This window comes from Apodemus sylvaticus, chromosome 18, assembly GCF_947179515.1.
Source record: "Apodemus sylvaticus chromosome 18, mApoSyl1.1, whole genome shotgun sequence".
NCBI classification, from domain to species: Eukaryota; Metazoa; Chordata; class Mammalia; order Rodentia; family Muridae; genus Apodemus; species Apodemus sylvaticus.
Window position 1 is genome coordinate 59,462,123 of NC_067489.1, and position 14,280 is coordinate 59,476,402.

The window sequence follows — 14,280 nt, forward strand, 5'->3', positions numbered from 1 at the left end:
AAAACAATATAGGATGCAACAGATGACATAAAAACGAAGAAAAAGAATAAATATTCAGTTGGGATTGGGCCGGCTCGGTTCCAACTACAATATATGGGTCAGTATTTGTTGCGAGAAGAAAGAAAAGACCCAGACCCCAGGGTCCAAGATTTTATTCCTGACACGTGGCAGGTAAAAATATGAATAAAAATAATTATTATATTTTGTAATCATGTATGAATCCAGGAGTTTCTTAGCATAAATAAAAATAATTATTATATTTTGTAATCATGTATGAATCCAGGAGTTTCTTAGCATTAAAGTTGTTTCTCTTTGTGTGTGTGAGTTCATATTTGTCCTTATCATGAACTGCATAATACTGAATTATTTCATTTCAAAATTATTTCCCTCAAAATACTTTGCTGTTTAAAAGGTCTCCTTTAGACTAAATTTTTCCATTTAAAGACATTTAAGAATTCATTTACTATGTAGACTATTTCCTTGGTGAGGTATTGGATGAATTCATATACATAGAGCTTAGAGATGTCTGTGCTATGCAGCTAGTATCATTTTGTACCAGACTCCATGTTTTTCTGTCATTTGAATTTCATATGTAAACAATGTAAATATTCACGAAGTTTGGGAAGTTCAAACAGTGGGAAACTATTTATATATTTACAGACTACAGATGTTACCATTCTAGATATATGTATACATATATATATGATGAATATTGATGATTACAAAATTTGGAAGTAACTTCTGCACACATTGAACATGAGCATTATTTACTTATAGAAATGAAATTTTGTAGGTTCAGTCTGACTAGGACAGTCAAATTCTCTCCTACTTTCCATGCACCCCCAAATTATTTCATTTTCTTTTTACACTGAAGTGTGGCTTGTGGGGAGGTTTCTTGAGGTGGGCATGTTGGGATTTGGGAGTACTTCATATCTTCTGTACTTCACATAGGCTTTTCCTCTCTTTTGACTAGTCATCATCTTGATGAATAAAATCATAGGATGTAAAGATAATGCCCCATATAGTTCCATATAGAGGGTAAGAAGCAAAATGAAGAATTGGTGCTATTTCTGCCCTTCAACATTTTTCTTACTGTTGTGAAGACAGGGGTTGGCTATTTCCAGCAACTCTATTTCTCAAAGCCATTCAGTACTCCTAACTATTAAAAACAACCTTCCTAGTAATAACTTATTCTGACACTTTTGAGTGATTTGTATATTTTATTATTATATATTCATTGTACAAAAGAACAGGTTTCAGGGTGGTCTTTTCCTCCATGTATGTTGTGTACTTTGGACATACTTCCATCAATTCACACACATGATTCCCTGTCCTCCTCAATGGCTCCTTTGTCCTGAATGGCTCCTTTGCCCTTCCTCTGTGAAGTTAATTTTAATCTTTATACTCTGACAGTGCCCGCACTGCCATGGTAGCGAGTATCGGGCGTAGGCCTGGGGGATTAACAAAAAACACAGACACAGGTCATTCTGCAAGGAGAATGCCAAAGCTTTACTGAGAGACTAGCAATATATATATACTAGAGGCCAGGGAAGGGAACAGGAAAAAACAATTATAGTCATAGGTCAGGCACCTGGGAAGTCCTTACCACACCAGGCAGGAAGGCAGGAATCAAGCTAAGCCACGGGATGTTTTGCTCTCAAGAAACCTGTGCAAACAGCTCAGCTGGGGCGTTGAGCCAAGCTCTCTCGTTCCCAACAATACTCCGTTTCACAAATAAAACCCATCTCTCAGCTGCTCGGAAAACAAACAAATCACACCATTTGAGACAATGAGTCTCAGGTTTTTCTTTTAAATTGTCTGTGTGTTTTGTGAGGTTTAGAAAAATCACAATGGGGAAAGACCAACCTGCCTGTCTTAGTAACATGGCTTGTTTGATTGACACAAATCATGCTCTGCCTCCCCACTCCGCAGCGAGAGCTCCTGGATGTGGTGGATAACTATGAGTCTGCAGTGATTGTTGCCCCCACATCGTCCGGCAAAACGTATGCTTCCTACTACTGCATGGAAAAGGTGCTGAAGGAGAGCGATGAAGGCGTAGTCGTGTATGTCGCACCAACAAAGGTAGGGAGCTGGCGAAGGTAGCGTGTTTCTTCATGATAGAGCTTACTCAGAAATGCTAGACATGGCTATGTGGTAGTGTTGTGTGAAATAAAAGAATCACACCATCCCATGCTAACGCCGGCTACTCTCTGACCCCGGCGGTCTCGCTGCCTCCGTGGTTAACCCCATGTAGCTACAACCCATCTAGCAGTCTCAAATCCCCATAACCAGTTAAAATAAAAACCCTAGAGGCTTGTGATTTATTAGTTGGATTTATATCAGTAAATTGTCACCCCACAAAACGTCCACACAATGAACTCAGAGCCAATTGATATTGATATAAATTGCTCACCTAGATTGGACAAATTGTCCTGTCATTATCCGTCCCTTATAAGACACTCATAGCTACCTGTGGCTATTTAAAGCCACGCGGAATCAGGATCATCTTTCTCTTCCTCCATCGTCTTTCCTCTGTCTCTCTGTACTCTCTGTATTGCTATCTAAAATTCTCGGCCTGCCTTCCTTTTCTATTGCCCACTCACAGGCTCTCGCCTTATCTGGTGCCTGCCCTCACCTTCACACAGACAGCAGTCCACATGGTAGAACCAGTTCCCCTTATTTTCATTAGTTAAAAATTAACGTCAGTAATGGGCTTCATCGGCGCATTTTCATACATAGTATTTTGAGGTTCTGACTCTCCTCACTGCTTCCCTCGCCTAGGATTTAATCACCTGCTCCCCTTTGCTCTCTTGTAGCCTTCACCTCACTTTCCTGTCACATATATTGTTACCTTATTTCCCTTCCTTTCTTTATGACCATTTTCCTTTTCATGATTCCTTTCCTTGTTAGAGGCCCTATACACACATATATAGGCATATAATAATCTATATATACATACATACACATACACACACATATATACACAAGTATATATACACACAGTACACATACAAATATACATACACACAGTATACATACACATATACATACATATATATAGTACACATACATATACACAGTACACATACACATACATATACACACAGTACACATACACATACATATATATATATATACAATTCATATCATATACACCCAGTACACATACACATACATATATACATACAATGGACATACACATACATATACACATACACATGCACACAGTATGCATACATATACATATATACACTGTATACATACACATACATATAAACACCGTACACACATATATGTACGCAGTACATATACACATTGTTTTAAGCAAGATAACACAAACTCAGAAATATAGGACATATCTTCTCTCATACTTGGATCATAAATTTTATTTTTATGTACATATTTGTGTGTATATGTATGTGTATATGTACTGTGTGTTTATGTATGTATATGTGTACTATGTGCACATGTGTATGTATAGTGTATGTATATGTATGTGTATGTGTACTGTGTGTATGTGTATATGTATGTGTATGTGTTATGTGTCCCAGCTCCATTTTTCTGTGAACATGTTTTCTTTACTTTTGAATAGAATTGTATATTTGTACAATATTTTACTTATCTATTAATTTGCTGACAGATGTAGAGGCTTCTTCAATTTCCCAGCTATTAGAATAGTGGAAATATGAACATAGATGTACAACTATCTCTGTAGTAAGACTAGTAAGATCTTTGGTATATACTCAGGAGTGATATAGCTATGTCATGAGGTCAGTTTTTAAAATTATTTTGTGAAATCTCAATAATTATTTCTACAGTGGAAATACCAGTTTATATTTTCAACAGTAGTGAGTAAGGGTTCCTATTTCCACATATTTCCCCAAATCTTAACATTTGTTGCTTTTGATGGAAGGAATTGCAGATATTTTTCAGTGTTTCTGCTGTTAGTCAGTGATTTAAGTAATATTGATATGCACCAATATGAATAGACTTTTGGCCTATGGTAGTTCTTTATTTATGATATCTGGAAGATATCTTTGCCTCCTTTTATATTGGAGGAGTTAGTTTTTTTATTGATTTATCAAAACATGTATAATATATAATATATCTTTTTTGAATCACAGAAAAAATACTTCCATGGACCATATTTTTACTTTAGTTTATTATGGTTGTTCAGTTCAATGCTTATATTAAATCTTTGTGTAATCATTCCTATCCTAATTTTCATTTGGAGACTTTCTTCCTGAGTGTTCCTATTGCAATGATAAAATACCATGCCCAACCAAAAGAAACTTGGAAAGGAAAGGAATGATTTCAGTTTACACTTGCACAACACAGTCCATCAATGAGGGAATCTGGGTAGGAACCTGGATGCAGGAATTGATGCAGAGGCCATGGAAGAGTGCTGGATACTGGCTATCTTCCTCATGTATTGCTCATCCTGCTTTGTTGTAGCAGCCAGGGCCACCAGTGCAGAAATGACATTGTCCGCAGTGAGCTGTACTCCCCTCCACATCAAGCATCAATTTAGAAAGTGGAGTACAGGCCAGCACAAGAGGGTTGTGTGCTTAGATACATTAAAATGGCTGAAATGTTACTTTTAAATATGACCATGAATATATTATAAATTTTGCATTTTCATCTATATGGTGTTTACATTGGGCAGAGTTTAAAAGCATGAAATAGATGCTTGAAGGTTTATAGACTCCACAGCCCAGGCTACCTGCTGGACCTAAGTGATTCTATACCTACTGTATAGAAACATGTATGTTTTCAAACCTCTGATATCTGGGAGAGGTTTGAAAGAAGAGTTACAACTCTACCAACTTCCTTCTGTGATAGACTCAGACTGTAAGTGGCGATCCTCTGGCTGCTGTGCCATGCATGCTAGTTTTTCTGCTCTAAAAGATACGTTTGCCATTTTACTGGGTTCTTGTTAATAAAAGAGGTTCAGAATTTTAGTTTAGCTGCTCAAAGGGAAAGCTTGTTTGTGTGGGGTGGTTTTAGAAAAGGCTTTGGTAAGTTTTCTGCATTCATAGCAGAACAGTATTTGACATCTCCATCATTCTATTAAAATTTGCCTTATAGATTACAAATAAAACTATACTTAATTAGGTAACTAATACATCTGTTTCTCTGTCAATCAGGCTCTTGTTAATCAAGTGGCAGCAACTGTTGAAAATCGTTATACCAAAAATATGCCAGCTGGTGCATCTCTGTGTGGTGTTTTTACTAGGGAGTATCGTCATGAGGTCCTCAACTGTCAGGTTTGATACACTATTTAATAAACTTGTTATCAAATTATACAACAATATTTTACCATTTTGACTAGAAATCTAGCATCTTCAGAAGGCCCGTGAAAGTAATTTCCTTGAATTTTAGAGGGACAAAACTAATTCAGAGAGGATACTATTTTGTTACATTGTTAAAGAATGTGATAAATTAAGGTCATTTTCTGTAAAGATGCTTTTGAAGTTAAGTTTTCAGTTTATAGCTCACTCATTGTATTGTTTTACAATGGATTCACAAAATGACCCAAAGATCTTTACAAGCTACAAAAACTTAGTGAATGGCAATTATAATCATAATTACATTTTCTTGTTAAAGACACTTATTTTAGTTAAAAATGTTATGTTGTAGCAAGCAAACCTACTGTTAATGAAGTTATAGTTTTCTTTCTTATTGAATTTTCAGATCAGTGATTAGGATAAATGAAAAAAATAGGCATGCTTTTAGAGCATTATTATTATTTAGAGTATGCTTGGTGATGTGTTGCCTGGATTGTCTTTCAAAGAAACATTTTCCAACACAAGTTCTGTCAGTGTTACATTTGAAGGACTCTGATTATTGAAGGATAATGACTCTGATTCTTACATCTTTTTAGAAATATTTAGTTAAAACTGTAGCTGCCTGCATAACATCGTATGGATTACCTGGAAGGGGACCTGGGGATGGATGGGAAGGTGGTGAGAAAAGAAGGAGACCAAGACAAGGGTTGCTGATCAAGGTCCCAAATTTTAATGGGTGACTCAGAATTTATAGTTGGGGGTGAAACCCTTCCCCCAAAGTTCAAGCGTCTGCTCAGCAAGTGTTGGCTCCACTGCTTGGCCGGTCACCTGCTTAATTAAAGAAGTTGTAGATCTGGAAGAATGATGGACTTCCCCTTGGTTTGAGCACTCCACCCTAGGTGGGGGAGATTATAGCTAGCATTGAGATCTGGAATTCCAGATCAAAGGCTGCAGGGGAGGGTACATAAAACATTTTTATGTATTTTTTGATACCTTCATACATGCTTGAGATGTATGACGATCCTGTCTACTCTCTTCCATTTTCCATCTCTCCCTTCTCGTTCTCCCCCCCACCACTATCCTACCCAGTATCATGTCTCTTTCTCGGCAGCCATGAGCTTTCAGAAACTCCTCTACTGGAATGGGGCCTTGTGAGCTGTTTTCTCATACCTGCAGGGATTTTGACTGGTTTGATGCTCTGCAGGTCTTGTATGGATGATTACAGTGGCTGGGGGCTCATGAGTGGAACTGTCCTGCCTCGTTCAAAAGACAGCAGTTCACCATACTCTACACTTTCCATCTTCATTTCTCATGGTTCCCAAGGGGTTAGGAAAGATGTCAATGTAGTGTCCTATTTAGTGCTAGACACAGAATGTTCATATATAAGAATATGCCCTTCAAATTTGATATTTTATTGTTTTTGTTCCATGAAAATAGTAGTTTCATGTGGTTCAAGATAATAAGTACATCACAAATGTAACAAATTTAATTCTTAGAAGTAGCATCAGACTTTGGTTATTAAAAGATACATTAAAGATATGAACTCAGGGTTCATAACCTTTACTTCATGTAGCTTTAAAACTAGGCACATACTAAGGATTACGACATGTGGTACTGTTGCTTTCAGGTGCTTATTACCGTGCCTGCCTGCTTTGAAATTCTGCTACTATCTCCTCATCGCCAAAACTGGGTGAAGAGGATCAGATACGTTATATTTGACGAGGTACGTTTGATATCACTTCTCAGACTAACTTCCTGGTGTTTATAAACTGTACGAAGGTTTTTGCAGCTTTGAGACATTTGTCTCTTGAATGAAGTTCAGATTGGGAGGCAATTTTCTCCCAAGCATTTATCCCAGATGTTAGGGCTTGGTTCTTCTGTTGTGATTCAGTAGTGTATATTGGTGTGAGGAATGGGTCTCCAATGTGACTGCTATGTGGAGAGAAAAGAATTAACCTCTCATGACCCAAGTTTCCCCCGAGAGAAAATCCAACTTTATTTGCAAAAGAAAGTTGATTTTTCAACGTGTAATGTTCTTTCTAAATTTCACATCATGCACCCCAATCCCACTTATCTCTAGCCCCCCCCCCCCCCACCTGTCCTCCACCCTTTCAACCTCCACCTAAAAAGAGAAAGAAAATCTTATGGAAGCTGTGGTGTGTCACAGTGTGTCTCACAGTATACCTGTTGGTTCACACTTCTTAACCTGCAAATGTTTATTGTGATGAGTTGTTGGTCTGGTTCGAGGCCCTTGGCTTCTGCCACGCTATTGATACTGAGCACTCACTGGGGATCCTCTTAGATATTCTGTTGTTGCTCTGTGCAGATCCTGTAGTTTTAGATCAGTAGGACCAGCCCCCCTTTATGCGCTGCAGTAGTTTATGGATGCTAGGATGGGCCAATTTAAGGCCCTGGATCTTGGCCTGAGAGGTGTCTGGGCTGGTCAGTCCACCAGCTCTCCCAAACCCACACCCATACCATCAGCTCTCCTGCCTAACATCAGCTGGCCCAACCAGTACTGCAGCCAGCAAGGGGCCGAACCAGCCTTCCCACTCCTCTCATGCTCTCTTGGCTGGCTCATTCAGACCCACGCCACCAAGGCCTGCTCTCCTGAGGGCTGTAGCAAGAGAAGGGTAGGAATGGCTCTCGGGCTCTCATGACCCAGGGGCCAGTGAAGGCTTTTGTGAGCCAGCAGGTGATGCCGATTATAGAGACAATTTTGTCCATCACGATCCCTAAGGAAAACAAATGGCCATTTCAAAGTATGGGTTTAAAAGCATGCTTTAAGAAAGAGATATTTGAGGAAATCCAGAGAGAGGGATTTCTTGCGAGTCTTAAAGAAACAAGATAAGGAAGTTTTAACTTCAGGTTCCAAAGGAGAGTCTGATGGGCTGCATTTCAAGGTTCAAGGAGTGAACCTTTGTACAGTTCTGGCTCAGGCAATCTGGGAGGAGCCAACAGCAAACTGATCTCAATGCGTTTCTTCATTTTCTGACCTATAGCCAATTGAGTATGTTGTTAAAATCTAGAGATCCAGAGAACATGGGAGTCTCATTGAAATATTATCTGTAGTTCAGTTTCCTTGGGCAGGAGGGGGGTAAAACCCAATGTAGACGGAGCATATTTCAGTATACCTATGCATAGAGACTTAAGGCATCACAGAAAAGTAGATCCTTTTATTCCTGGATTTTAAACTGAGAAGAAAAAAAGAAGTCCATATTTAGCTTATCTTTACTTTGTTTGATAATAATAATAATAATAATACATTTGTAGTCCTGGAGATTAAATTCAGATCTTGGAAGGAGTCCAGTACTGATCCAAATCCCTAGCCTTTCCCCCTATATGATAAACTTGAAAATACCAAGCAATCTGTTTTTTAATTTATTTGATACTGACTTGTTATATTTACTTTTAGTTAACCTGTATATTTTGTATCCTGGGGACTTTGGATAGTCTTATTTAAATAATACAAAGCCAAACATACATGTAGGTAAAACACTCATATACATAAAACTTTAAAAGTTTAAATCACAAGACAATCTAGAATACCTAGTTTTAGCTTGGATTCTAAACTCTGAAATGATATAGCACTGAATACTTTAGGTGTTCCAATTTTATATGAGGGAAACTGCAACTGCTTGCAGTTACATTGAATGGGTTAACAGGTTACCTAGAAGGAAAGCTGGAGATAGAAAGGGGTAGCAAGAGAAACAAGAAGCCAAGACAAATTTCCTGATCAAGGCTCAAAGTTTAATGGGGGTCTCCAAATATATATAGGCAGGGGGCAAAAAAAACCCTTCCCCCAAAGGCTGGAAACTCCTCCGCAAAGCCCATTGCTCAGCAGGTGGCTAGTGCCTCTCAAACTGCAGGTCCTTGAAGAACAATGGGCTTCACCTTGGTCTGAGCACTCCACCCTAGGTGGAGGGGATTATGGCTGACACAGGAGTTCCAGCTCAAAGGCTAGGAGAGGAACTTCACATTGGTCGATGTCGAGTTCCTGCCAGGTGGCATGGCACCCCAATAAGGCTCTCTACAGGAAACCACTAAAGGATTTGAAGGTTAGCATCTCTTCTGTCAGAGTCATGTAAAATTGTTAAATATTGCAAAGCTTAAAGTTAGTATTCAGCAGAGTGGTATGCCATTTGACCAAGACTAAGTCAGATGGGCAGAAGAAAATATGTATATATACAACTCTCCACACATCTGGAAAACTGCCTAATTCATTAAGGTGTCAAATTTAACTTACTTATTTAATATCATGTCCAAGAATCTTTCTTGTATCTTACTTAATTTGGCCATGGATTTATTTATTCAGTTTCCTTAGGGGAAAATGCCTCCCTAGATCTAGTCATGTTGTCAATGCTAGAATAATGCAGATTTGAAGACACAGATGAAATGAGAAAGACTGGTTAAGGCAGAGAAAACACACATGCTTATAAGCTGACATTAGTTCTTATAGTTAAGGTCAAGAGTGTCAATCGAAATATCGAGATTCAACAGTGGTAGAAGGCAGGCTGGAGAACCATTTGGAATGGATGCTCTGCAGATCTTTTAAAACTAGTGACACTGAGAAGAGCATCACAGATTAAGAGGCTGTGGTTATTTTTATCATCTTTTAATTTTACTGGTGAGAATATTTTATACAGGAGACACAGCCATGTGAAATCTCTGGGGGTGGGAAGTGTATGCCTAGGAATGGAGAAATGGCTGATGGGTGCAGGTCTCAGTAAGACTGGGAAGAGTGACTTCGGATGAAGCTGGAATGGCAGCCATGGGCCAACTGTGCCAAGCATTATGTATCCCATCAAGTGCTTAAATTTCTTCCACCAGAAATGGGAAACTGTTGACTAGTGACGTCACTAGACACATCTTATCTTTGAAGCATATCATTTTGTCTGTGATGTCAAGAATGTAGGTGTCCAGTTAGGATAGTGATCACAAAGGTACTGCATTGTAATTGAGCTGCGGTGGAGGCTTGATTGGCAGTGGACATGGCAAGGAATACATGGCTGTGAAAGAGAGACATGAAAGCAAAATAAAAGGAATCACAGGTGAATGGTTAAAAATATTAAGGGAAATTTAAATGCCAAGATGCCCTACTTCTGGTTTTTTTTTTTTTCAGTAGTTATTTAAACTTGCATGGTTCATTAAAGATGATAGAAAACACCTATGGCCAGTTTAAGATTCCACATGTTATTTTCATTTGCCATTCTTAAAGACTAACTAATCAATTGTAAACATTCTTTTCTTTTATAGGTCCATTGTCTTGGTGGAGAAATCGGAGCAGAAGTCTGGGAGCATCTCCTTGTCATGATCCGATGTCCCTTTTTGGCCCTTTCAGCTACCATTAGCAACCCTCAGCATCTCACTGAGTATGAACTTGGTTCCATTTTGGATCTATTTTGAATGTCTAAATTTCAGACATCCTTTATAAGTTTTAGAGTCACTGAAATTTCTGGTTAACTTATAGCAATCCCTGAATCTTCAAGTTGCTACTGTCTGTTTAGTTGTTTCTGACAAATCTTAGCTACTCTCCACGAAGAAATATCTACCACAAAGAAATATCTACCAAGAAGAAGATATGACCTCTTGGGTCATATCTGCAGTTGAATAGGAAGTATCATGTCATACCTCAGAAAATAAAATGATAGCTCTTTCCCACTTTTATAGGAAACAGAAGTCAAGGTGATAGAACGATATATCTAACCATAGATCCCAAAGATCATAATTTTATTGACATATTCAGGAAGAGAGCAAAGCTTCATTAGTTGAAAGCCATACATACATCTTCTGGTCATTGGAATGGCTCTAATAATGACTACTGATAACACCACCATATCCCATCCCCCATGTATCACATTCCTTCCTAAGTAGTTTGCATCTAGTAATTTATCTTAAATATCATCAATATTTGTATTAGTACTTCCATTATCATCCTTAGATAATTGTACTTTTGGTGTTATAGTAACTTTTAAACAAGAAAGGCAAGGCACAGAAATATTAAAGATTCTTGAAGGATTCAGAGTTAATAGTAAGGCAGCTAGAATTTTGTTTCAGGTTATGTGACTCTAGAAGTAATTTCCTTAAGTGAGAATATTAAGACAAACAAAATTTTCTTTTTTATTATTTAATTGAATAAGTAACAATGCATTTAATTATTTAATTTCATGTAACTTATGTCTGTTTTCTGCTTAAATAACGTATGAGTTAATTTTGTGTTGATGTGACCAAAAATTACCTTTAGAGGAGAGTTGTACCTTTATTTAGATTTGTGGTTTTAGAAAGATTTCAACTCATCACAGTGGGGTAGACAAGGGTGGGGTGGGGGGTGGAGAGGATTCATCCATGGAAGTGGGAGCCTGAGGCAGCAGCTTGTTCCCATGGCAACAGATAAGCAGCCGAGAGGCCTAGGTAAGGAACAGTGGCGAGCATAAACTTGTGATGGCTAATACTGATTGACGCCTACAAAGTCCTCTTGCTAGTGGCTGACCTGTGCTGTGCAGTTTTCACTTTTTAATGGCTTTTTAATGGTTTAAAATATTACCAAAGACTGGGAAGCAAGTGCTCAAAATCCATCGTTGACATTGCTGATTAAAATCATAAATAATGTCTTGTTTTCTTTTAAGGTGGCTCCAGTCAGTAAAGCGATACTGGAAGCAAGTAGACAGTACCATGGAGAAAAGCTCTGTTTCCAAAAGAAATGCTGCCTCCCGTGGCAGCTATCACAAAGACCGAGCGCAAGCCCGGCAGTCATACAAAGTTAGACTTGGTACGTATGCTCTGTGTACTTGGACCACGGTGCTTTTGTTTGGCTTTGTCACTTGCTTTCAGATTAACCACTTACTACATTTCTGATCATTTGGAAAATCTCACCCTTCCCCTTCCAGTGCTCTATGAAGAGAGATACAATGATCTAGAGAAGTATTTGTGTTCTGTGAGACAGGGCGATGTTTGCTTTGGTCATTTTCATCCTTGTGCTGCACTAACCACAGATCATGTAAGTAACATCCTCTGTCACAGCTGTTGCAAGTAACCACACTGTTTGGCTTATAACTGAAAATGCAATATTGTGCGACATGTAGCCAGAGTGCAGCTTGATGCCGGAACGCAGAGCACAAACTACAACTTGGATTTTCGAAGGAATAGTAATGTTCTAGTTTTCTTAATTTCTTGATGTTCTGAAGTTGCGAGGATCATCAAAGCTTAAAAACTACTAAATATTTTAACTCGATGATTGCATTATGCGGGGGCCGTTATTTCTGCCACTTTCCATCCCACCTCTTTGTTAAGCACGTGTGTCTGCATGTCTCTCTAATTAGCTCACTTCTGTACCACTAATGAAGCATTGAGGACAGTCTTTACCCTCTCCTCTCCATGCAGCTTCCTGTGGCTATGACTCATACCTGAGAACATGACTAGTGCATATGATCTTAAGCCAGGAACACATGCTTTCTGTCTCCATACCAGTCAAGTGGTGACTCTTTGGTAGGGATTCTGCAGAATGGAGAGACCTTGAAACAATGCCACCTGGGCTATCGAGTAGTTAGAGAGACATAATTCCTTAAATATTTCCTGCATAGACCTCTTCCTTTCTTCCACTCCCTTGAAAGGTTCATTTAAATTCCCATTGGTCTTCAAAATGACAGCCACTCCTTTCTCTTCCTTCTAAGACCTGATAAATGAAGTACATTTGACACTCAGATACTATATTATGGCTCCTTAATTATAATTCTAGTCTTCAAAGGGTAAATATACAGCCCTTAACAACTAAAATCTTCCAGGATCTTGTCCTACAGTGCATGTGCTGAATGTGTTTTGTTTGGAAGTCTTCATGTTATACTTTATTGGTTCCAAATGTCAAATGCTACTGCCTTGACACTGATGTTTCTTTTGAAGCTCTTGTGATGTGGAGTCTTATTTATAATCCTTCTGTGACTTTATGGAAAATTAAAGAGTAAAGTGGTAGCCATGTAAAACATCGCTAAATTCATTGAAATATGGGATAGAAACATTTTATAATAGAATTGAAGATTTACATGGAAAATATTTCTGATAAAATTGTAGAAAAATGTAGAAAAAACAGGTTAGAATTGAAGATTATCATGGAAAATTTTATATAGATATAATAATGGTAGGCATAAAAGTATTCCTACGTTGATTGAAAGTGGAATTATAAACATTTTCTGATAAACTTGAAGATTTACATGGAAAATATTTCTGATAAAATTGAAGAAATATATAGAAAAACATGTTAAAATTAAAGATTATCATGGAAATTATACAGATAAAATGATAGGCATAAAGATAATTCTAAGCTGATTGAAGGTGGAATTATAAATATTTTTAGATAAAATTGAAGATTTACATGGAAAATATTTCTGGTAAAATTCAAGAAATATATAGAAAAACACGTTAAAATGGACTATTTCAAGGAAAAATTTACATATATAATGGTAGATATAAAAACTCTTTCTAAATTAAATGAAGGTAGAATTATGAACATTTGTGAAAATAAAAGATTTACATTGAAAACATTTCTGATAAAATAGAGGAAGTATATAGAAACATATTAAAATTAAAGATTATCATGAAAAATAATGCAGATAAAATGGTAGACATAAAAACATTACTAAATTAATTAAAAGGGGAATTACAAACATTTTCTGATAAAATTGAAGATTTACAGGAGAAATATTTTGTTAGCCTATGTCTTTTTATTGGGGAGTTGAGTCCATTGTTGTTAAGAGATTTTAAGGAATAAGTGATTGTTGCTTCCTGTTATTTTTGATGTTATTTTTATGTTTGTGTGGGTATCTTCTTTTGGGTTTGTTGGAAGAAGATTACTTTCTTGCTTTTTCTAGGGTGTAGTTTCCCTCCTTTTGTTGGCATTTTCCATCAGTTATCCTTTGTAGGGCTGGATTTATGGAGAGATACTGTGTAAATTTGGAATATCTTGATTTCTCCATCTATTATGATTGACGGTTTTGCTGGG

At 37.6% G+C, this 14,280-nt stretch overlaps 1 protein-coding gene across 3 annotated transcripts in view; it reads left to right on the forward strand.

Annotated features, from left to right (window-relative positions):
- The window catches only part of LOC127668459 (probable ATP-dependent RNA helicase DDX60), a 124,996-nt gene that overhangs the window by 62,971 nt on the left and 47,745 nt on the right, over nucleotides 1-14,280 (forward strand). For all 3 annotated transcript variants that reach the window (XM_052162111.1, XM_052162110.1, XM_052162113.1), the window contains 7 exons: nucleotides 13-171; nucleotides 1,933-2,082; nucleotides 5,148-5,267; nucleotides 6,916-7,011; nucleotides 10,545-10,660; nucleotides 11,915-12,057; nucleotides 12,176-12,285. In XM_052162111.1, coding sequence (XP_052018071.1) covers nucleotides 13-171; nucleotides 1,933-2,082; nucleotides 5,148-5,267; nucleotides 6,916-7,011; nucleotides 10,545-10,660; nucleotides 11,915-12,057; nucleotides 12,176-12,285 — 894 coding nt within the window. The remainder of the gene's footprint in view (nucleotides 1-12; nucleotides 172-1,932; nucleotides 2,083-5,147; nucleotides 5,268-6,915; nucleotides 7,012-10,544; nucleotides 10,661-11,914; nucleotides 12,058-12,175; nucleotides 12,286-14,280) is intronic.